At 40.5% G+C, this 23,873-nt stretch overlaps 1 protein-coding gene across 1 annotated transcript in view; it reads left to right on the forward strand.

Annotated features, from left to right (window-relative positions):
• The window catches only part of RFX8 (RFX family member 8, lacking RFX DNA binding domain), a 68,459-nt gene that overhangs the window by 24,316 nt on the left and 20,270 nt on the right, over window positions 1-23,873 (forward strand). The window contains exons 3-4 of the mRNA XM_011224912.3: window positions 22,202-22,312; window positions 22,900-22,953. Of these exons, the coding sequence (XP_011223214.3) occupies window positions 22,202-22,312; window positions 22,900-22,953 (165 nt within the window). The remainder of the gene's footprint in view (window positions 1-22,201; window positions 22,313-22,899; window positions 22,954-23,873) is intronic.

The following is a 23,873-nucleotide window of genomic DNA, read 5'->3' on the forward strand; positions in this document are numbered from 1 at the left end:
TAGGAGACTTTTTCAGCAGCCCTGGCAGAGCTGGCCCATGGAGATTTCTCACTGAAATTAATTTAATTCTCTCAGAGAGGCAACATAATACTGCATAATATTATACTTGGATAAGGGCAAAGACTCTGGAACAGCCTGCCTGGCTCTGCCACTAGTAAGCTGTGTGATCTTAGGCAGGTTATTCAACCTCTCTCTGTCTCAGTTTCCTCATCTATTAATAAGGATAATAATACTGGGGCACCTGAGTGGCTCAGTCGGTTAAGCGTCCAACTCTTGATTTCGGCTCAGGTCATGATCTCAGGGTTTGTGAGATTGAGCCCTGTGTCAGGGTTCACACTAAATGTGGAGTCTGCTTAAGATTCTCTCTCTCCGACTATGGACTATGAGAAACAAACTGAAGACTTCAGAGGGGAGGGGGTGGGGGAATGGGATAGACTAGTGATAGGTAGTAAGGAGGGCACGTATTGCATGGTGCACTGGGTGTTATACGCAACTAATGAAGCATCAAACTTTACATCAGAATCCGGGGATGTACTGTATGGTGATTAACATAATATAATAAAAAAAAAAAAAGATTCTCTCTCTCTCCCTCTCCCTCTGCCCCTCCCCCCCACTTGTGTGTGCTTTCTCTCTCTTTAAAAATTTTTTTTGAAAAGGATAATAATATCTACTTCATAGGACTATTGTGAAGATTAAATTAATTAATACAAGGAAAATGCTTGAAACAGCACCTGGCACACTGTAAACATTTACTATGACTCTAAGCATATTGCTCTTGACTTTGATGTATTCATTTTATCATATCTATGATTTTTTTCATGGTATTATGTATATGGTTGTTATTTTGGTCATTGTATTTTTCAGTTCTATCATTCCCATTTGGTTCTTTTGTGTATCTTCTATATTTTGTGGAGGTTTTCTGTTTTTTCATTTGTTTTAAGAGAATTTATAACTACTTGTTAGAGCATTTTTATAATGACTGCTTGAAAATCTTCGTCAGATAATTCCAGATCCTAATCATCTTAATATTGGTGTCAGTTTGTTATCTTTTCTCGTTCAAATTGTGACTTACCTAATTCTTGGTATTTTGGGTGATTTTCTTTTCCTTCTTTCTTTCCATTCTTCTCACGGTCTTTCCTTCCTTCCTTCTACATAATTGGCATACAACAGCACATTAGTTTCAGGTATACAAAATAATGATTTGATGTTTGCATATGTTGCAAAATGATCACCACAGTAAAATCTGGTTAACATCCATATGTAGTTACAGAATTTTTTTCTTGTGATGAGAACTTTTAAGACCTACTGTCTTAGCAACTTTCAAATAGGCAGTATAGTATTATTAATATAGTCACCAAACTGTCTATTACACTCCCAGGACTTACTTATTTTATAACTGGAGCCAAAAGGTACAAATTTCCAATTATCTATCCCCAGCATCCCCCTACTTCCTCTGGCAACCACACCTCTGTTCTCTGTATCTATGTGCCTGGTTTTTAGGGTTTTTTTGGGGGGTGGGGTTGGTTGTTGTTTTTTAGATTCCACCTATACCTGAGACCATGCAGTACTTGTCTTTCTCTGTCTGACTTACCTCACTTAGCATAACACCTTCAAGGTGCATTCATGTTGTCACAAATGGCTATATGTCATTCTCTTTTATGGCTGAATAGTATTCCATCTTATGGAATACATGCACCACATCTTTTTTTTATCCATTCAAATGTCAATGTTCATTTAGGTTGTCTCCATATCTTGTCTATTATAAGTAACATTGTGTTGAACATAGAGGTGCAGATATCTTTTCAGGTTACCTGTTTTCATTTTCTTTGGATAAATACCCAGAAGTGAAATTGCTGGATAATATGATAGTTTTATATTTAATTTTTGAGGCACCTCCATACTGTTTTCCACGGTGGCTGCACCAATTTACATTCTTACCAACAGTGCACAAGGGTTCACTTTTCCCTCATCCTCGCTGACACTTATTATTTCCTGTCTTTTGGGTATTAGCCATTCTGACAGGTATAAAGTGGTATCTCATTGTGGTTTGATTGCATTTCCCTGATCACGGCTGATGTTGGATATATTTTCAAGTACCTGTTGGCCATCTGTATGTGTTCTTTGGAAAAATGACTATTCAGATCTTCTGTCCATTTGTAAATCAGATATTTTTTTTTTTTGCTATTGAGTTGTATGTTTATATATTTTGGATATTAACCCTTTATCGGATATATGATTTGCAAATACTTTCTCCCATTAAGTAGGTTGCTTTTTGTTTTGTTGATTGTTTTCTTTGCTGTGTAGAAAGTTTTTAGTTCAATGTAGTCCCACTTGTTTATTTTTGCTTTTGTTGTCTTTGCTTTTGGTGTCAAATCCAAAAAAATCATTGCCAAGACTGATGTCAAGGAGCTTACTACCTATGTTTTCTTCTAGGAGTTTTATGGTTTCAGGTCTTACACTCAAGTCTTTAACCCATTTTGATTTAATTTTTGTAGCATAAGGAAGTTTCCTTTTTTTTTTTTTTTTGCATGTGGCTGTCCAGTTTCCCTAACACCATTAATTGAAAAGACTATTGTATATTTTTGGCTGCTTTGTTGTAATTAATTGACCATATATGTGTGGGTTTACTCCTGGCCCTTCTATTCTGTTCCATTGATCTATAGATTTTTCTATTGTATCCTGGGTGTTTTCTACTGATTTTCTATCGTATCCTGGGCATTTGGGTTATGATGTTTNTGTTCATAGCTGCATTGTCCACAATAGCCAAATCATGGAAGGAGCCGAGATGCCCTTCAACAGATGACTGGATTAAGAAGCTGTGGTCCATATATACAATGGAATATTACTCAGCTATCAGAAAGAACGAATTCTCAACATTTGCTGCAACATGGACGGCACTGGAGGAGATAATGCTAAGTGAAATAAGTCAAGCAGAGAAAGACAATTATCATATGATTTCTCTCATCTATGGAACATAAGAACTAGGATGATCGGTAGGGGAAGAAAGGGATAAAGAAAGGGGGGGTAATCAGAAGGGGGAATGAAACATGAGAGACTATGGACTATGAGAAACAAACTGAAGACTTCAGAGGGGAGGGGGTGGGGGAATGGGATAGACTAGTGATAGGTAGTAAGGAGGGCACGTATTGCATGGTGCACTGGGTGTTATACGCAACTAATGAAGCATCAAACTTTACATCAGAATCCGGGGATGTACTGTATGGTGATTAACATAATATAATAAAAAAAAAAAAGATTCTCTCTCTCTCCCTCTCCCTCTGCCCCTCCCCCCCACTTGTGTGTGCTTTCTCTCTCTTTAAAAATTTTTTTTAAGAAAAGGATAATAATATCTACTTCATAGGACTATTGTGAAGATTAAATTAATTAATACAAGGAAAATGCTTGAAACAGCACCTGGCACACTGTAAACATTTACTATGACTCTAAGCATATTGCTCTTGACTTTGATGTATTCATTTTATCATATCTATGATTTTTTTCATGGTATTATGTATATGGTTGTTATTTTGGTCATTGTATTTTTCAGTTCTATCATTCCCATTTGGTTCTTTTGTGTATCTTCTATATTTTGTGGAGGTTTTCTGTTTTTTCATTTGTTTTAAGAGAATTTATAACTACTTGTTAGAGCATTTTTATAATGACTGCTTGAAAATCTTCGTCAGATAATTCCAGATCCTAATCATCTTAATATTGGTGTCAGTTTGTTATCTTTTCTCGTTCAAATTGTGACTTACCTAATTCTTGGTATTTTGGGTGATTTTCTTTTCCTTCTTTCTTTCCATTCTTCTCACGGTCTTTCCTTCCTTCCTTCTACATAATTGGCATACAACAGCACATTAGTTTCAGGTATACAAAATAATGATTTGATGTTTGCATATGTTGCAAAATGATCACCACAGTAAAATCTGGTTAACATCCATATGTAGTTACAGAATTTTTTTCTTGTAATGAGAACTTTTAAGACCTACTGTCTTAGCAACTTTCAAATAGGCAGTATAGTATTATTAATATAGTCACCAAACTGTCTATTACACTCCCAGGACTTACTTATTTTATAACTGGAGCCAAAAGGTACAAATTTCCAATTATCTATCCCCAGCATCCCCCTACTTCCTCTGGCAACCACACCTCTGTTCTCTGTATCTATGTGCCTGGTTTTTAGGGTTTTTTTGGGGGGTGGGGTTGGTTGTTGTTTTTTAGATTCCACCTATACCTGAGACCATGCAGTACTTGTCTTTCTCTGTCTGACTTACCTCACTTAGCATAACACCTTCAAGGTGCATTCATGTTGTCACAAATGGCTATATGTCATTCTCTTTTATGGCTGAATAGTATTCCATCTTATGGAATACATGCACCACATCTTTTTTTTATCCATTCAAATGTCAATGTTCATTTAGGTTGTCTCCATATCTTGTCTATTATAAGTAACATTGTGTTGAACATAGAGGTGCAGATATCTTTTCAGGTTACCTGTTTTCATTTTCTTTGGATAAATACCCAGAAGTGAAATTGCTGGATAATATGATAGTTTTATATTTAATTTTTGAGGCACCTCCATACTGTTTTCCACGGTGGCTGCACCAATTTACATTCTTACCAACAGTGCACAAGGGTTCACTTTTCCCTCATCCTCGCTGACACTTATTATTTCCTGTCTTTTGGGTATTAGCCATTCTGACAGGTATAAAGTGGTATCTCATTGTGGTTTGATTGCATTTCCCTGATCACGGCTGATGTTGGATATATTTTCAAGTACCTGTTGGCCATCTGTATGTGTTCTTTGGAAAAATGACTATTCAGATCTTCTGTCCATTTGTAAATCAGATATTTTTTTTTTTTGCTATTGAGTTGTATGTTTATATATTTTGGATATTAACCCTTTATCGGATATATGATTTGCAAATACTTTCTCCCATTAAGTAGGTTGCTTTTTGTTTTGTTGATTGTTTTCTTTGCTGTGTAGAAAGTTTTTAGTTCAATGTAGTCCCACTTGTTTATTTTTGCTTTTGTTGTCTTTGCTTTTGGTGTCAAATCCAAAAAAATCATTGCCAAGACTGATGTCAAGGAGCTTACTACCTATGTTTTCTTCTAGGAGTTTTATGGTTTCAGGTCTTACACTCAAGTCTTTAACCCATTTTGATTTAATTTTTGTAGCATAAGGAAGTTTCCTTTTTTTTTTTTTTTTTTTTTGCATGTGGCTGTCCAGTTTCCCTAACACCATTAATTGAAAAGACTATTGTATATTTTTGGCTGCTTTGTTGTAATTAATTGACCATATATGTGTGGGTTTACTCCTGGCCCTTCTATTCTGTTCCATTGATCTATAGATTTTTCTATTGTATCCTGGGTGTTTTCTACTGATTTTCTATCGTATCCTGGGCATTTGGGTTATGATGTTTGATTTTCGATCCTATTTAAATCTTCTACGTCGGCAGGCGGTCACCCTGTTTACGTGGAGCATGTAGGTTCTGGTCTACTTTTGTGTGCTGTAGTCCCAAAGATGGTTGAGTTCTCAGAGTCGTTGTGTACTGTTCAATCTGCTTCACTCTTCTGGCACTGCAGGGACTCCTGATCGGTTCCTTACTGGTGCTGCCTACAGGGGCTGAACGTACTTCCCTGGGCCACCTTCTGTGGGGAATGCAGAAAGCCAGAGTGCCTGGGCCTGGGTCCCTTTATGCCAGTTGGTGTCTGGCAGGGAAATAGCAGGTTCTGCTGGCATTGCTCCTGTGGGTAACATGCCTGCCCTTTTGTGCTCCATTGAATTGGCCAAAGGATTCAGTACTGTCTATGCAGGTGGATCGGCCCACCTGTCAGTGTCGTGGGTGTGGAGTTGGGGAGGGGGGTCAGCCCACCAGGATATTGAGGCTACCACTGTGGTCAAACTAGGTTGCCAGCCCATGCTCCAAAAGCAAGTGTTGCAGCCCACTCTACGTCTCTGTTAAGCTTCCCTCTCCTAGTTTATTGTTCAGAGAGGACAGATTTTTCTTGGGATTTATGTCTATGTCTACTGACAGTTCTGGGCTACAGGTCTCTCCAGTATCCAGTCCAGCTATGTATGGGACATGAAAAGAAAACTCAGGGTACTCGCCACACTGTCTCTTCTCTAGTCAGTCCGCCTTCTTCTTCCCAGGTTTCAGAGCCCTTTTATCATGACCCATTGAACAATTTCCAGGGTATTTATTTGTATTAGAGGGAGGCAGCAAGGAAAAATGAATCTACACTATCTTGTTCCTTGCACATCATCCAAGCTGCCTCAGAAACCTTCTGAAAGCAGACCATGTATATATTATAAATTAATGTTAGCAGTAATTGGAATCCTTGATTAAATGATTGTGCCTAACAAATTAAAACATGATGAGTTAAAATATGATGGTAGGGACTTTTGGTTGGGACAAGATGGAATAGATCCATTTCTTCTCCTTCCTGCTAAACACAACTGTAAACACTGGAAATAAGGCAAGAGGCAAACAAAGGAAAACTCTGAAAGGTGGTGAGAAGAAAGTGAGCTTGGGGACCCCAAGACTGCACAACCAGCACAGTGATAGGGCACCCTGTATCTTCCCCCACTCACTCAGACCCGCTGTTTCCCAGCCCCTTAACTAGCAAGACAAGGCATCTGGGTAGATTCATTCCTCCTGCAGTTCTTCTAATAATATCAGGCAAGGGGCAGTAAGAGGGAGTCCCTCCAAAAATAAACAGCCAGGTTGAAGGCACTCTCATTACTCACTGGGTCTGAGGCACCCCTTTTCCTCCAAGAGATACACTAGAGAGTATGGCTAATCTGTCAAGGGAGACCCAGCTATAGCAAGTGGCCTAGTCCAGGAAACCTCTGTCCCCATTCCACCCAGGGGCTGCTGGGGAGCACCAATGGAGGAAACCCCCACCCCACAGAGAGAAATCCTCCACTCACTCTTGGAAAAGTCCTCTAGCTCCCTCAGGCTGCACCAGCAGGGAGCCCCAGTGGCACAAGATAAACCAGGCAAACCAAAATAGTATTATATTCGTACCCATGAGTAAAATTTACTACAGAGACATAGTAAGGATATACGTTTGGAGCATAAGGGGAAAAGAGGTGGAGCTCTGAAGGAATCCATATGCAGGCTTCTTGCTCTCCCATGAAGGGTCACACAGAGCACCCTCTGTGCAACAAAAATATGGCAACACATATGCGATGGTTCTGCTCAGGTAGGCCTATTAGGAGTCTCCACACTCAAAGAATTTACTGGGGGCTGGTCATAAGCACATTCTTCCTAACATGTGCCAAAATGACAGATTCTCAAAAAGAAGGTATGTTATTCAACATAAACTATATTGTTTGCACAAACAGTCTAGGCACAGGGAACCACTCTTATCAGTTAACTGTTGACTGGGAACACTCTGGGAATCAAGTTCCCAGACTCCAGACAAGGGCCAATCTTGCAAGCAGGCCTTTCTAAGGAGAGCAGTCTCAATACCACTATGTTATCTCTTTTCTGCACAATTGTATGACCCTGTGAATATATGAAGAAAACATTGAATTGCACTTTTTAAATGGGTGAGTTGTATGGTATGTGAATTATCTCTCAGCGAATTTGTTTAAAAAAAAAAATCCCAGCAAGTTTTTTGTAGACATAGACAAGCTTATTCTAAAAGTTACGTGGGGGGGCGCCTGGGTGGCACAGTGGTTGAGCGTCTGCCTTCGGCTCAGGGCGTGATCCCGACGTTACGGGATCGAGCCCCACATCAGGCTCCTCTACTATGAGCCTGCTTCTTCCTCTCCCACTCCCCCTGCTTGTGTTCCCTCTCTCGCTAGCTGTCTCTATCTCTGTCAAATAAATAAATAAAATCTTTAAAAAAAAAAATAAAAATAAAAAAAAAATAAAAGTTACGTGGAAAGGCAAGGCCCTAAAATAGTTCAAACTATCTTGACAAAGAAGAATCAAGTGGGAGGAAACACTACTGTAATGTAGCTGCAGTAATCAAGACAAGGTTTTGGTGGAGGCAGAGACACAGATCAATGAAACAGAGGAGAGAATCCAGAAATAGATCCACTCAAATGTGTTCAACTGGCTTTTCACAAAGATGCAAAAGTAAGTCAAAGGAAGGAGACTAGATTTTCAACAAATGGTGCTGGAACAACTAGATATCCACATGCGGGAGAAAAACAAAAAAGACCCTCACATCTAAACTTCACAACTTATACAAAAAATAACTCAAAATGGAGCATAGACTTACTTTTAAACCATAAAAATATTAAACTTAAAAAAATAGGAGAAAACTTTTGGGACCTAGGGCTAGGCAAAAAGTTCTGAGACTTGACACCAAAACCACAGTCCATAAAAGGAAAAGCTAATAAGTTGGATCTTATCAAAATTAAAAATTTTGTTCTGTGAAAGACTATGAAGGGGGTGGAAAGAAATCTACAAATTGGGAGAAAGTATTTGCAAGCTATGTATCCATCAAGGGACTAGTACCTAGTATATATAAAGATTTCTCAAAACTCAACAGTAAAAAAAGAATAATCCAATTACAAAATGGGCAAAAGACACAAATATACATCTCGCTGAAGTGGATATATACAGATGACAAATAAGCACATGAAAGAATGATCAGCATCATTAATCATTATGGAAATGAAAATTAACACTGCAATGGAATATAACTACACACCTATCAGACTGACTAAAATAAAAAAGCAGCAACAACCACCAAATGCCAATGAAGATTCAGAGAAACTGCATCACTCATACATTGCTGGTAGGAATGCAAAATAGCTTGGCAGGGGTTTTTCTGGTTGTTTGTTTTTTTTAATATTTTATTTATTTAACAGAGAGAGAGAGCAAGCACAAGTAGGGGGAGCAGTAGAGGGAAAGAGAGAAACAGACTCCCCACTGAACAGGGAGCCCAACGTAGGACTTGATCCCGGGACCCCCAGATCATGACCTGAGCCGAAGGCAGATGCTTAACCCCTGAGCTACCCAGGCACCCCAGTTTGGCAGTTTTTATAAAACTAAACATACAATTAACACCCAAACCATCAATTGTACTCTTGAACATTTGTCCCACCCAGATGAAAAATCATGTCCACATAAAAACCCGTACAGGGGCGCCTACGTGGCAAGGTAGGTTTCAGCTCAGGTTGTAAGCTGGAGCCCCTCATCAGGCTCCATGCTCAGTGTGGAGTCTGCTTGAGATGCTCTCCCTTTCTCCCTTCTCCTCCTGCTTGTGCTCTCTCACTAAAATAAATAAATATATCTTTTTAAAAATAATAATAATAAAATGAAAACCCATACGTAGATATTCATCACAGCTTTCTTTACAACAGCCAAAAATGAGAATCAGCCCTGAATTCCTTCATTGGGTGAATGGTTAAACAAACTCTGGTACATCCGTACCATGGAATATTACTCAGCAACAAAGAGTAATAAACTACTGCTTTTACAGCTTGGCTAAATCTCTAGATGCTGAGTGAAAAAATTCCTGTCCCAAAGGTTCCATAACTTATGATTCCATTTATAAAACATTTTGAAATGACACAATTTTTTAGAGGAAAAAGTAGTGGTTTTCAGGGACCTGGGGGTGGAGAAGCAAGAGATGGGTATGGTTATGGAGGGGCAACACAAGGATCTGTATGTTGTCTGTGGTGGGACGGATACACAAATCTCCATAGGTGATAAAATTGTATAGCACTAAATACACTCAAAAATGAATATAAATAAAACTTGGGAAATTTGAGTAAGATCAGTGAATTGTATCAATGTCAATATCCAGGTCGTGATATTGTACTATAGTTTTGCAAAATGTTACCATTGGGGGAAATTGGGCAGAGTGTAAAAGGAAGCTCTCCAAATCATCTCTTACTATATGTCAATCTACAGTTACCTCAATTGAAAATTTCAATTTCAAATAATAAATGAGGCCTAATCCTATGTGAGGACAGGTCCCATGAAGTATCCCCACAGTGCTCCCTTGCCCATTTCTCAAGGCCATATTTGCTGAGATCTTATTGTTCCTTCCGCTCCCTCCCATTCTCTCTTCTCACAGAGATCAGATTTTTCCTTTATTTCAAAGCGCTCTCCTGCATGTTCCTTTGTGTGGAAGTTGCAATGGCAGCCCAGTTGCTCTTCCTCTGGAGACCTTAAATTGGCTCATTACCCTAACCAAGCAGGACTCCTTAGAGTTAAGAGGCGCACAACGAGAAGGGCCCCCCAGGCCCTGCACATTTGGAAATCTTCAACCCCAGTGGGCAGAGGGCAGCTATGTCTACTCAAGCATGTTCTTACATTCACCTTCAAGAACATGATCTCCCCAGCATTTAAAACACGGAGGGGAACCCCCAGCAAACCACAGATGAGTATATTTGTAGTTCCTAAAAGTTGAATACCCTGGTAAAGCAGGCACTTCTCTATGTGAGGCCTAATTTACAAAAACTTTCTTACGAAACTTTCTTTTTTTTTTTTTTTTTGAGAATCCATAAATCTTTATTTTCCCAAAGCTCCTAGGTGGGTCTAATGCAGAGCCTGATTTATAAGTATTGATATAGCACTTATGAACAAACTTCAGGCAACCATATAAAGTAGCTATACAGAAGTTCACCCCATTCCCATTATTACTAGTGAGAAATAGAGTCTGTTAAAATCTAAAAGAATGAGGACAGAAAGCACAAGTAATTAATTCTAGCAAAAAATAAAAATAAAAAAGGCACAGAATGTGAGCAATATTTGCTGTTGTTTGTCTATTGAAAAGCATACTTTACATGCCATTTATGGCTAGTAGGATCTAAATACATTGTAGTTGTGACCTATTTGGATCCTGGGGCAACATAAATGAGAGCAAAATAAATACATTTTCAGCTAAAGAACAGCTGGGGGAATTTATGTCCAAAATTTGCATTTTTATTTTAGCCTTTTGTGTTTTATGATTAAAGTGTATGTCTTTTAGGCAACATATTATTCAGGGTTGATATCTTACCCAATTTAACAATTTTGGTCAATGAATTACACTGTTTAGTCCATTTATGTTTAAAGCAATTATTAATGTGATTAGATTTCTTTTTTTTTTTTAAGAGAAGAATAGGAATCTGAATTTTTAGGTTTTTTTGGTGGTAGTGGTGGTAGTGACATTGGGTTTCTTTGTTTTTTAAGAGCATGGCTTGTTAGGGGCGTCTTAGAGTGGAATATATCCCATGCCAGCAACAACCCTCTGAGTTATTGATCGGTGCACTTGCTGTTCAAGGGCATGCTTTTTGTCTTTTGTTCCCCCTTGTGTAAAGGAAATAAATGGAAACACTAATAAGAGCATCAGCATAGAGAGATTTGGTGAGGAACCAGGGTTAGTAGAAAAGGGGTGGTTTTGGGGGACTTTGCTTCCTCTTCACCACCACTGCCAAGCACTGCAAAAAAGCATATAATCTAATTAAAATAAATTTAGTTTCAAAATAAACCCCTATCTCCTCCCTCTTTCCTCCATATTGTTCCTCCAATATGGCTCCTGTGAGGCTCATTAGTACAGAACTTCTGATGCCCAGGTCTCTGACACCATCCATCCTGCCCCTCCCTCCACTCAAGCAGAAGCAGCAGGACAGGATCCAGAGCCAGGGACGATGATACTGATGATCCCCTTCACTGGACACCTGAATAAGTGGCCAAGGAGCAGATCAGGAGTCTGGCATGTCCACAGCTTTCACTTGCACTAGGGTGAAGTGGGGGTGGTGCAGAATTTCACTCAAAACTGCTGAGGCAGCGTCTGCCCTGAACCAAGGAGAGACCGAGGTTTGATTTTCAAAGCAAATGAAAAGTTTGAGTCTTTTTTTTTTTTTTTGGAAAAAGAAAAATAACTATAAATATGCAGTGTGCACCATATGAAAAGGACCCCTTCACAAAATCCAGAACGTTTTCCCTCCTGCTCCCCTCTCCAGGGTAACATAATTTTACAGGGAATAGGCCTCCCCAGATTCCAATCCTGTTTAGCTGGCAACCAGATTGAGGCTTGGACCTGGGATAATTGCTGACCTAGAAACTCTCTGAAGAATTGAGGCCAGAGTATAAAATGCTTTATTATTGTCTGGGGAGAAGGGGGATGGAGGGAGAGTGTGTATACTATTGTCACATCTAGAGAAAAAATCCGGCCTTATTCACTGTTATGCTCTACCTCTGAGGCAAAAATACCCGTTAGTATGTTCCAAGGAAAATTTTTTTTGTTATTTTGCAAATAGATGAATCCCCATTCTACCTAATGTAAATTCTGAAATCAATTGTACAGTCTCATGTTTCTCTCAGGAAATATGGAAACTAACCCTTGCCCTCATTCCTCCCCCAACAACGATCTCCCTCTCTCCACCTCTCCCTCTCCCTCCCTCTCTCCCTCTCTCCTTTCTTTCTCTCCCAGCTTTTCCAACTTAGGATATTAAAAGCCTTTAAAAAGCTTCTAAAATTGTGCCTTCAACATTCCATGCCTTTGTTCTTCGGTCCTTTGTTCTTCTGCCAGCTCATGAGCTCAGGGGGCTGCCTCAGTGGGCCCCGAGCCTGCGGAATCCGGGGCTGTGGGTCCACAGCTGGCTAGTTGTGCAGACAAAGCAGAAAGGCAAAGGGTTCGGCTTTCAGGCCACACACCCCTTGAGGAGAATGAGTTCACAGGGAGCTGTCACCCTGGCAATTGTGGGCACCACAGACCTAATGATGTCAGAGAGAACGCCAGCAGTTCCTTCAGAGTCTTTCTCCAGACCCAAGAAGGGCGTCTTTTCCTTCTGTTTGTGCAGCCATGGCACCCGGCAGGGCTGAGCCCTCCTGGCTCTGAGGAACCCCAGAGGGCCTAACTCTCAGGCACCAATAATGTGTCCAAGTTGCAACCCGCTTTTTGGCTCCGTCCACCCTATGGTTTCCAAGGCTGGTTAGAACTTGTTAAGGTTAAAAAAATACGTATTACCTGGTTGCTGTCTAGCAGCTCAAGAAACATACATGTGAAGAATTATACCCTAGACTGCACTCTTGCTTGGTAAAGACTTTAAAAGCAGGTAACACTCCTAAGCTCACGAACTGTGGACGATCCAGTTTGCTCAAAGCCTCCCTCACTCACCCAGCTCCAGCCAGAGACAGCCGCCACAAGACAACGTGCTGTTTGCTGTCTGCCAGTGGAGTTTGACTTCTGGTTGCTGAGTTTTACTTCAGGAGGGTGAACGTGAATGAATAGACTTTCAACATTTCCCAGCGTGTTCCCTGAGGTCATCATTTTGCAATTAAGTTGTTCATAAAATCTAATGGGTCAGAGTACAGTTAAGCAGCATAAAAAACACCAGCCCCCAACGCAGAATATGACTAATGCACAAACAACACTCAGCAAACCCGTTTTAAAAATAAGGTAGTTCTTTTCTATTTTAAGTTTCAAATACCTGATGTCTTACTTTGTTCTTCTCATGTACAATATTTTTATCCTACATATGCCTCTCATAAGACAGAAGAGTAGAATGGGTAATAGAGATGAGGCTCTGAGTCAGAGCTGGGTCTCTAGCTGTTTGAATTGTTTCTCTTTTCCAATATATAAAATGGGGATAATAATGAATTATTATGTAGCTACCTTGTGGATTGTTGGAAGAATTTAGGTAATGCAAAGTAAAGCGCTTAGCAACAAATAAATGCTCAGTGGACTGTAGCGATTAGTATCATTAGTAGAAGCAAAATTATATCAAAGAAAGCTTTTTTTGCAATCCTATGACACACGTCCTTCTATGACTACATATATTTACTATTTTAATTTCAGTTATAAAAATATCCATCAAGTTAAGGTCACCTTCTCCTAATCAAACGGAAATATAATTATTCATGTACTTTGAGTAAAAATTGAAATTAGATCCTTTAATGATTGGAAGATGAAGCACTTTTGCTCTGCAATCTGACACCAAACAAGTATGGTCCACGAATTAGGTTTTATTACATTTTTATCCTCTTACCTTTGTAATTGTTTCAAGTTGTTTCACTGCTGTTGGAGTGATTTGAGAGGACAAATTATGAGGCCAAAATGATGTAAATGAAAGTCTGGACTAATGACAAATGATGTCAAAACCTGAGAATGTGAATGCAAATTGTAGTTAGACTGAAAGAAAGTCAAATGCCAAAAAGCATATTAAGCTAACACTGCATTTGAAAGAGTTTATGGAAGAAAAAAAAAATAGATGAGTTGGGTGCCATATAATCATGTCGCTGCAGTCCTCTTCACGCCGGATCCTTCTTTAGCCAAATTGATCATAAAATCTAACTAAAGTAATGGGGTGCCTTGGTGGCTCAGTTGGTTCGGCACCTGGCTCTTGATTTCAGCTCAGGTCATGATCGCGGGGTTGTGAGATCAACCCCCACGTTGGGCTCTCTGCTCAGCAGGAAGTCTGTTCAAGATTCTGTATTGTACTGTGCAAATTCTGAGCCTTCCTTCTTCCCAGGTCTCTCTCCGTCCATTTCCAGGGGACCCTCCTGACCCCTTCCTATTCCTAGAAGTTAAAAACTGACATTCTGGGCCTTGGCTGGCTTGCACCCTGTGGCACAGGAGCTGAGGAGACAGTTCACAAGGAACACAAGTGACTTCACTGGGCAGACTTGACTCGCAGTCCCTCCTGAGCTGTGGGCTTCACCGTGATTTGGCACTGTTAAAGCATCTGAGGCCTCAGGGAATGGTGGAAGAAGACCTCTTGGACTGAAAGCCCTTCGTTCATGGCAAGGCTGGCTCTGGATGTTAGTGTGGTTTTATTAGAACCATATTTCAGCAATGACTATGCTCTTGACCACAATCTAATAAATGTCCCAAAGGACTGAGTCAGAACCGCACACGGGAAGTGATGCAGTAGCAGTGACCCCTAGAACACGAGGCCATCCTGACTGGCACCCTAAGAGCCGAAACTGTCACCCCTAATGCTGCTTTGGCCTCCCTACCCTCATTGCCCCTCCTCTTGAGTGGTAGACCCCACCTGTCTACCGCAGTCTCCCTTTCTAGCTCAGCCCAGTTTTAAGATTAAAGCATGGGCCGAATGCCTGCAGCGTCCATTTGGCCTAGTTGGCCAAATCCTCTGGGTGCCAATGCCCTTGACCTGGGCCCCCACGGATCCCCCTTTTGCCACAAAGCTGGTCTCCCAACAGCGATCCTCTACTCACCTACTTTGTAGCCTGCCTCTGATACTGCCTCCTTCCCTCTCACTAACTGGTGCATACTTTCATGCATCTTTGCTTGAAGTGGGCCTTTGAGACTAGGTCATTTTTTAAATAAATAGAGTTATGAGCCATTGAGCTGAATTAAGGGATCCCAAAGGTTGGAAGAGGCAGCCTTGCCATTCTTTTAAACAAGCAAGCTATTACCGTCTGGCCAGAGGGAGATGGGCACTTTTATTAACATCTCTCTTTGAAGAGATTTTATTTTTCCTGTCACTGTTGTTTCAAAGAATAAAATCCCCCAATTTAAATGTTATAAAAATAAAATAACGCCCCAGTGAGAATAGTGGGATTATGTCCCCTAGTCTGACACACAAAGGCCTCTATGTGGCAGGGAGTTCCCTTTCAGCCTCCTTTTAACAGTGAGGAGGGTAACACCACCCTCCTTTCAACGGCTGTTGAATTAAACTCATATACTACATTGAACACATGGCAGAAACTTGGGAGTTGCTCTTATAAATCCTAAATAATTGAGAGTATCACTCTCAACTGATTGGTTTCCAAAGCTACCAGAATCAGGGTTGGGGCAGAGGGGGACTGAGCAATAAGGCAGAGGGTTTCCCTTGTTGTTCTTTTAAGTCAGAAACCAAACCTTCTAGCTTCCATACTCCTGTTTCTAAGTAGCTAAAGGAGTCAAAAGAGTTTAGTAAGTGCTGTCCAAATAGTGTTGTGATAAGTACCAACCAAAGGGGTTAACTAATCACAAGTGACACTCTCCTGAGTTTATCAAGCTGCTAGTTTACAGGCACTTAGACTGTCGAACTAACAAACGGATAGCATGCCCCCCCAACATATGTTCCCCTAACACCCTATACTTCAACTGTCTCAACTCCCAAGCAGTGTCTTTGCAGTTATTTATGTAACATCTTTTTTCCTCTATAGGCTGCCACCTCTGTGAGAACAGACTGTCTGCCACAATCACAGCTATATCCCCCCAAGGCCTAGTGCAATGCCTGACATAGTAGGCATGCAGTAGATATTTGATGAGGCAATGGCAGATGGACGGTTGGGTGGGTGGGTGGATGGATGGATGGATGGACGGATGGATGGGGCTGAATATATTCATACCATGGTCTTGCATTCATTTTCCAAAGACAATATATTAGGAGTACCATATTAACACAGAATACAATTGTAGAGAAATTGCTCTCCCTCCAATTTAGTTGAGGCAAGGCCTCACAAGTGAATTTTAGAACATCTCTTAAAGGTTGATGACTATATATTTTTATTTAAATTCCTCTTCTATTAGCCCTTTACTCAGTGATCTTTCATTTCTGACATTTTCTTGTTTTTTTCTTTTTTTTTTAAGATTTTTTATTTATTTTTTATTAGAGCGAGACAGAGAGCATAAGCAGGGGGGAGGGGCAGAGGGAGAAGAAGAAACAGACTCCTTGCTGAGCAGGGAACGTGATGCGGGACTCAAACCGAGGACCCTGGGATCATGACCTGAGCCAAGGCAGACGCTTAACCGACTAAGCCACCCAGCCCCCTCTTTTGTCTTCTTTCATTCTAGGTTTTATCCAGTGTTTTATTTATTGTTTGTTGGTCTTGAGGTAATTTCCCAGAACCTGTTTGGCAATGGGCTGCTTACAGATTTTGCCTGGAGAAACTCCATCATTGTCCACACTTACCTAAGAGATCATTGAGATATGACAAGTAGAATTCCAAGACATCTCAAATTCTTCACCTGTGGCTCACCTTGCATCATCCATCAATCCATCATGCTATGTGGATGGGAGATATATATATGTATATATATCCCGTGTTCTGGGGGATATATATACTTGCCGTTGAGCACTCCAAAGTACAATTTCCGTTGTGTTAACAGCTCTTAATAGAAGGTGAAGAGGGCGGCTTTCTAGTGGTTTTGTATCCAGACACTGAATCTATTTGCTCTGTTTTGAAATAGGATATTATGTGGAAATGTTGATCAGATGGGTATCAAGTATTCTGCCCAGTTTCCCACAACTTTGGAGACCAGATGGACACAAACCTTTAGCAGAGAGTTTCTGGGGCTTTGGAGAGGCTGAAAGGGGCTGTAGTCTCTCCCTGTGTGAGATGAAAGCATTGACCTCCATCCCCTCTGCTCCCCCGGACTCTGACTTCCTCCCAGGCCATCCTACCTTGAAGACCATCTCCTTGCTTCCAGAGCAGACCACTAGTCTACTGCCTTCCTCTTCTCTTTGTATGTTTACAGAGTGTTGAAAAAATCAGGTGCAAGGATATATATTGACTTGGAGTGGACAGAGCAGCTGCAGCTCTGAGGATGGTGGGGGAGCTGGGAAGGAGAGGCCACCTCCCCTGGCATCTCCTTCCCAGAACACACATTTCCTGTGCAAAGGGAGTCATCGGTGGGCTCCCAGTTTCTCACTACCCAGAATTAAAGGGAAAATGTCCCACACTACGTGGGGAGGGCTGAATCTGTTCTCCATGACATACAAATGTCTTCATTATAAGGTATGAATCCAAGGCATGGTGAAATGCCATGTACATCTCATTATTCTCCATTTCCTTGTTCTGTGAAGGAGCTCTGATACATCCATCAACTCAGAGGATATTATCATTTCTGAATTGATCATTTTAAAAGCCACAAATCAGAAAGTGTAAGACTTCATTTCCATGATGCTTTTTCTTTTCTCTCAGGAGCAAGTTCTACCCATGGTGATGTCATAACCTCACTTCTGAGGGGAATAAACCCTTCAAAAGAAATACATGGTTGTCCCAGTTACACAGATTGATTTTTTTTTAATTCCAAGCTGGTGCTAATCACCAGTCATTATAGAAACTTGGAAGAGAGTTTTGTAATAAAAGTTACACCCCATATAAGTAAACTTGCTGCAAAAAAAAAAGAAGAAGAGGAAGAGGAAGAACATTTCATCCTTGTGCTCAGAAACAGGTGGCTTACTAAAATTATTGCTCTGTTATCTGTTCTGTCACAGTGGAGACATCATTGCCTTTGAAAAATCTACTAATTATAACAGCATTATTCAACAAGAAGGAACAGTGAGTATGGAATAAAATAGATTTACTATAATAGACCCTGAAATATTCAGTAATTGCCTGATCAGATGCAACTGTTTTCCTGTGTTTAATGTTCTTATTATGTGGTCCTTAACCTCTCATCCATTTGACCAGGGTTGTTGATTATCCACAGTGTGCCACATACTATGCTGAGGACAGATGTCCCCAGGGAGCATACTGTTTGCTACATATCAGCTGTTTGTCTTTCTTTTGCTATAATTAAGAAGGATGTACAGGTTGTTAGCAATAAATTTGTGTGAACGTGTTTCCATATTACAGTTATAGCTCTTTGAATTAGGACGCCAGAACTATTAATAGCTAATCTATGATGTCACGAGTTGAATTTTACTTAAGTTGGCCAAGATGACATGGTAGTACTTTGATACTGTCTTGTTGATAGGTGTCATTGAATGGACAACTTTTTGAAAACTTTTTTTTGTGACCAGCGCTCTTGAGGACTGAATGAGGTGTGAAAAAAAAGTAAAAACAAACAAAAGCATACTCTTTATACTCGAATAGAATACAATTTCGGGGTTGGGGAACTAGGATAGACATGAAATAACTGGTGTGCTATGGCATAGCATAGGACTGTAGGTGGGTTGGGAAGTCCAAAGCGGGATTGGAGGAGAAATGTTGTAGCAGGCCAGAGTGATTAAGGAAGGCTTCATGGAAGAGGTGGCCTGCGTTCATTTCCTATTGCTACTGTAACAAATTAGCACATATTTGGTGGCTTAAAACACAAGCTTATTTTCTTACAGTTCTGGAAGTCACAGTCTGACCTGGTTCTCACCAGGCAAAGATCAAAGTGCTGGCTACAGTCTCTCTGGGGAATATGGGGGAGAATCCATATCTTGTCTTTTCCAGCTTTTGAGGCTGCCCATGTTCCTTGGCTCATGGTCCCTTCCTCAGTCTTCAAAGCCAGCAAAGGCAGGCTGAGTCTTTCTCACACTGCCATCCCTCTGGTTCTTTGCAGCTGGGAAGGGCTCTCCACTGTTAAGAACCCTTGTGATTACATTGGGGCTGCCTGGATGATCCAGATAATCTCCCCATCTCAAAGTCCTTAACCTTAATCACATGTTGCAATGTCCCTCTCACCATCTAAGGTTCCAGGGATTAGGATGTGGACATCTTTGGTGGCCATTATTCTGCCTGCCATAATGCCCTTGAGCTGATCCCGGAGGGGTCACTTGGATCTTCTTTTAGGAGGCATTCGTCTTGAAGGCATAGTTTGCATTCATGCTGGGAAGTGTGTGGGCAGTGAGGAGGAAGAGGTGAGGATTTGGTGGGGCAGTACACTCCGGGTGGGGTCAGATGGTAGACAGCTTGTCAATGCCAGGCTGAGGATTTTACATTTCACCTATAGCGAAGACTGGTGGAGACTGTAGGCCACCATTGAGGCATCTTTAGAAGGAGAATGACAGGATACGTTTGCTTTGGGGATGATAACTGAGTGACCAGTGTTGCCAAGGATGCAGGAAGGAGCATCCAGGAGAATTGACAGAGGAGGCAGATAATGCCTAGAGGGTCAGGTATTGACAGAAAGGGTCCGTCATTGTATCTCTAGGGTGTGACACACAGTATGTGCTCACTAAAGATTACAATGACATTTTTTGGAACTATTGAAAATCCCAAAGTGCATTCGATATACCTGGAAAATCTAAATAGAATTTCTCACTTTTTTCTTTGTCATTTTGCTGAATTATTTCTACAGAATGGGAATCCCTCTGATTCTTTCCTGAATGCCTTCTGCAGAAATTCCAACTTCTGTATGTTCTGTAACATACTTTCATTTTAGATTTCTGATTGTTTATATTGCAAAAAAAGATTTCCATTTGTGATTTTAAAACAATTTTTTTTCCTGAAAGATCAGTTCTTTTCACAGGAAGAGTCTGGAAGGAAATAACTCCAGGAACACATAACTTTGTTTTTTATTATTATTTTTTAAGTAATTGATTACTTTCGCATTCTCCTTGCAATGATTTCTTACATTACTACAATAGTATGTAATATACAATAGTACCTTATTACGATAGTACATAGTACATTGAACAGGTAGAGTTGTGATGTCTTTGCCATGTTGAAATGTAGAGATTTCTGCAGTGAGACAAAGAACAGTCTTCCTGGAAATGCGGTTCTCAACTTGAGCATGTGTAAGGCCCACCTGAGAGGCTGATTTAAATGACAGATTTCTGCCCTCCTCTGATCTACTAGGCCCTGGGGATATGAACCCCAAGCACTCCTGGGGGTTCTGATGTAGATGGTTTCAGGACCACACTTGAGAAACCCTGGCTTTGATCGTAGCAACATCGGCCTCAGGAGCATTGATGCATAAGGTCAGGGTGTGCTATGGAGAAAATGGATGCAGTTAGGGTAAGATGCGGTGGGTAAGAGAAGCTAGCCAGAATTGGACTGGATAATTCCTTAGTGATTCTCTAATAGAAGATTGATGGCCAGGCCAGTGAACTCCACGAAATAGCCCCATCCTTCTTGATGACCTACACCCACATACTACAAGGATTGTCCATCCAATGACTCTGAATAAAGCCAGTGTTCCAAAGTAGGAGGAATGGCGGTTGAATAGCACCCAGCGCAAACCCAGTGGGAACCAAACCGCACCCACAGGAAATGACATCCTGTGAGCAGTCACTTTTCTGTGAGGCTATTTTATGTATTTAGACACCCACGCCTCTATTTATTCCAAAAATATCACTCAGGGGAGTTTCACCTTGGCATCTTCACAGTATTAAGCGCATAGTGTGCATTTCTCTAGGGAGAGGGTCACTTGCTTTCATCAGATTCTCAAGGGGGTTCAGGACTACACAGAGTTAAGTAGTACAGATTTTAGGACACTGAAAAGACTGTTAACCATGACGCTAAGCTCCTCTGATCCTCATTGTGATATGGGTTGATAACAAGGGAGCACGAGAGAAGGAGGAAGGTGGCAGTGCCTGTTCTCGATTATGTGCAGTGCCTTGTGGAGTGGCAGCTGAGTGCCACTGCTATCCATAAGGTTGGGTGCAGGCCTCTGTGCCATCACGTGGCTTGTAGACAGGAACATACTGCAAACCGCAGAAACAATCTACTAAGCAAGATACAAGTGAGTAACTCAGTGAGGCTCTAAGTAGATAAGATCTGAGGATGTAAGATCTAAGGATGAAATACTGATCTCGGAACTGTACTGTCACAGAGCAAAAGCCACTGGGTTGGAGAGGGAATGAAGGAAAACTCTCACGCGTGTTGCAATCCAATGTGGCAGGCTTCACAAGCTCAATTTCCAACTCCTAGGAATGATTTCAATCTGCTCCATTGAAATGGAAATTATTCAAAAGTCGTTCTGGAAAATCTTGAAGAAATCCTTTAAAATAAAATCAAGGTCCTGCAATCAACCAGCAGTGATCCTGCCTTCCCTTGCTCAAAGGGGACAGCAGGAAGCAATGTTGAATTAGCTTTCTGCCATGTTACCTTTTTCCTCCTTGATGGAAATGTTTGACCATTCTGTAATTTGTCCTTCTGAAGTCTGTGCTCTTCATTTTCCTTGGTAGTTAGGCCCTGAGATTTCTGATATAACTAACCGTTTTTATAATACAGGCATCATGACCTAGACAGGATATGGTTTTATTTTGGAGGGACAGTTATATAGACAAGGATTGTATAAATGTATTTGTGGTATTAAATTATTCATAGATAATATTTTTATCACGTGTTACTATACAGCACTTGTAATACATGACCACAAGAATGACACATTTGAGTAATATATTCAGTTGTAACTGCTTCCTGATGACCAGAGTTTATAGAATATAGGGGAAGGTTAATATCATTTGGAATGAAATAAGGGGGAAAAGTTACTAGGATCAATATGTCCAGAGGTGTGGATAAAAGGTTACATAGAACATTAACCTGTGGTAGCAATGTGATTATTACATGACTTATATACAAGAAAATGCATTTTATTTTCAAGAGATAATCCATGTGTATATGATTTCTAGTGTGAAAATCATTCACCAATAAGGACAGACCCAATTGGATCCCCTTTGTCTGAATTCAGGAGATGTCCATTCTGGGAACAAGAACTGGCAAAGAAGTATTCCTACAAAATGGTAGGCTTGCACGCATGGGAGAAACTAATCTTTCACGCCTTTGATGCCTAGAGGAATAAATGCCTTCTTAGTTTGCCTGTGATCATTTGAACCAGATGGAGTAATATTTGCCTTCTCCCAGACCCGTGAGCACCAATATTCCCTCCTGGGTTTGGTGGCCGTCAGGAAATTCAGGTCTTCCCCTCACTTCCTATAGAAAGGCTCTACCTGGGACAACTTTGTCATCTAGAATGAGGGCTTCCCTATGAGAGAGCAGAGAAAAGATAGGCAGATTTTCTAGAAACTGGGACTGGGGAATATGAAGGGGGAAATAAGGGTTTAGGGAGAAAGATGTCAGAGATTGGTGGCCTCTTTAGTGGGTGGTACAGACCCTGGAGTTATGACATCAGAACTGAAGCTATGTCCATGTTAGGCCAATAATGTTTATGCATGGCTACACATGAATAAACTGCACCGTCAGAGCCCAGCTGCTATCATAACAGCCTGCAACATAAGCAGCAGCCTCTATGGGTTCAGAGAGGTCTTTGAGGATCCGTCCATTCTTGAAGTGACCTCAAGACTGAAAAGATTTTCCGTATCCTTCCTAGATGGCCTTTCTTGCCGATGAATACTACAACTATTGCCAAGATATTTTACAGAACGTGAGGAACCAAGAACTTGAGAAGGTAGGGTTTTATCTATAAAATACAAGTATTTGTGACTCATTATTAATCATTGTACTTGAAAAGACCCCCTCGGGATGTCGAGTGGTAATTCATTGCACTGTAGTGCTTAGAAGTCAGCCATTTATAGATATTGAGGTGATATCTGAGGTGATATTTTTAGTCAGTTTAATCATTTGGAAGTTTTCCAAGGTGTTAATGTAACCTTATGCTTCAAATATAATTCAGCTATTTTTTAAGATCTAATTCCTGCTGATTTTGAATAAAGTATTGGTAATATTATTCACCTTAGAATTTTCAGTAATGCTAAACAGCCATTTTATTGATACATGCTAACTGAAAAAGAAGCAAGACTTTGAAGCAGGGTCATCTGTGTTATAACGATGGGGTTTTATTCTAGAATTGGCTGTGGAAAACAACCAAATCTTTTAACCATTCTGAAGTTTATCTTTTGCAATAGAAAATCCAGGGAAACAAGCACACATTTAAATGAAAGCTTTTCTGATGCCTAGTGTTCTAAGTACTTCAACTTGGAGTGATAATACTCACTTAACATGAGTTCATTTAGTACTTATTCAGTGTAAAGCATTATAGTGAAGGAGAGACAAAGATGTCTTCAGGATGGCCCCTGTCCTACTGATGAACTTTTGTAAATATCCATCCACATTGAGTATCTAATACACTCCTTCCCTTCATTTGCTCATCAAACATTAACTTAATTCTTACCTTGTGACTAGTGCCATTTCTGGAACTAGGAAGGTATTCTCATAAGGCTTAAGAAGCTTATAGTCTGCTACTAAAAGGAGCAATATAAGCCAATAAATATGATACAATATGGCAAGTTCTAGAATCACAGCTTGATTAGATCGTTCTGGGTGCCAGGAGGAAGCGTAACAAAG

Source organism: Ailuropoda melanoleuca, chromosome 4 (genome assembly GCF_002007445.2).
Source record: "Ailuropoda melanoleuca isolate Jingjing chromosome 4, ASM200744v2, whole genome shotgun sequence".
Taxonomy (NCBI): Eukaryota; Metazoa; Chordata; class Mammalia; order Carnivora; family Ursidae; genus Ailuropoda; species Ailuropoda melanoleuca.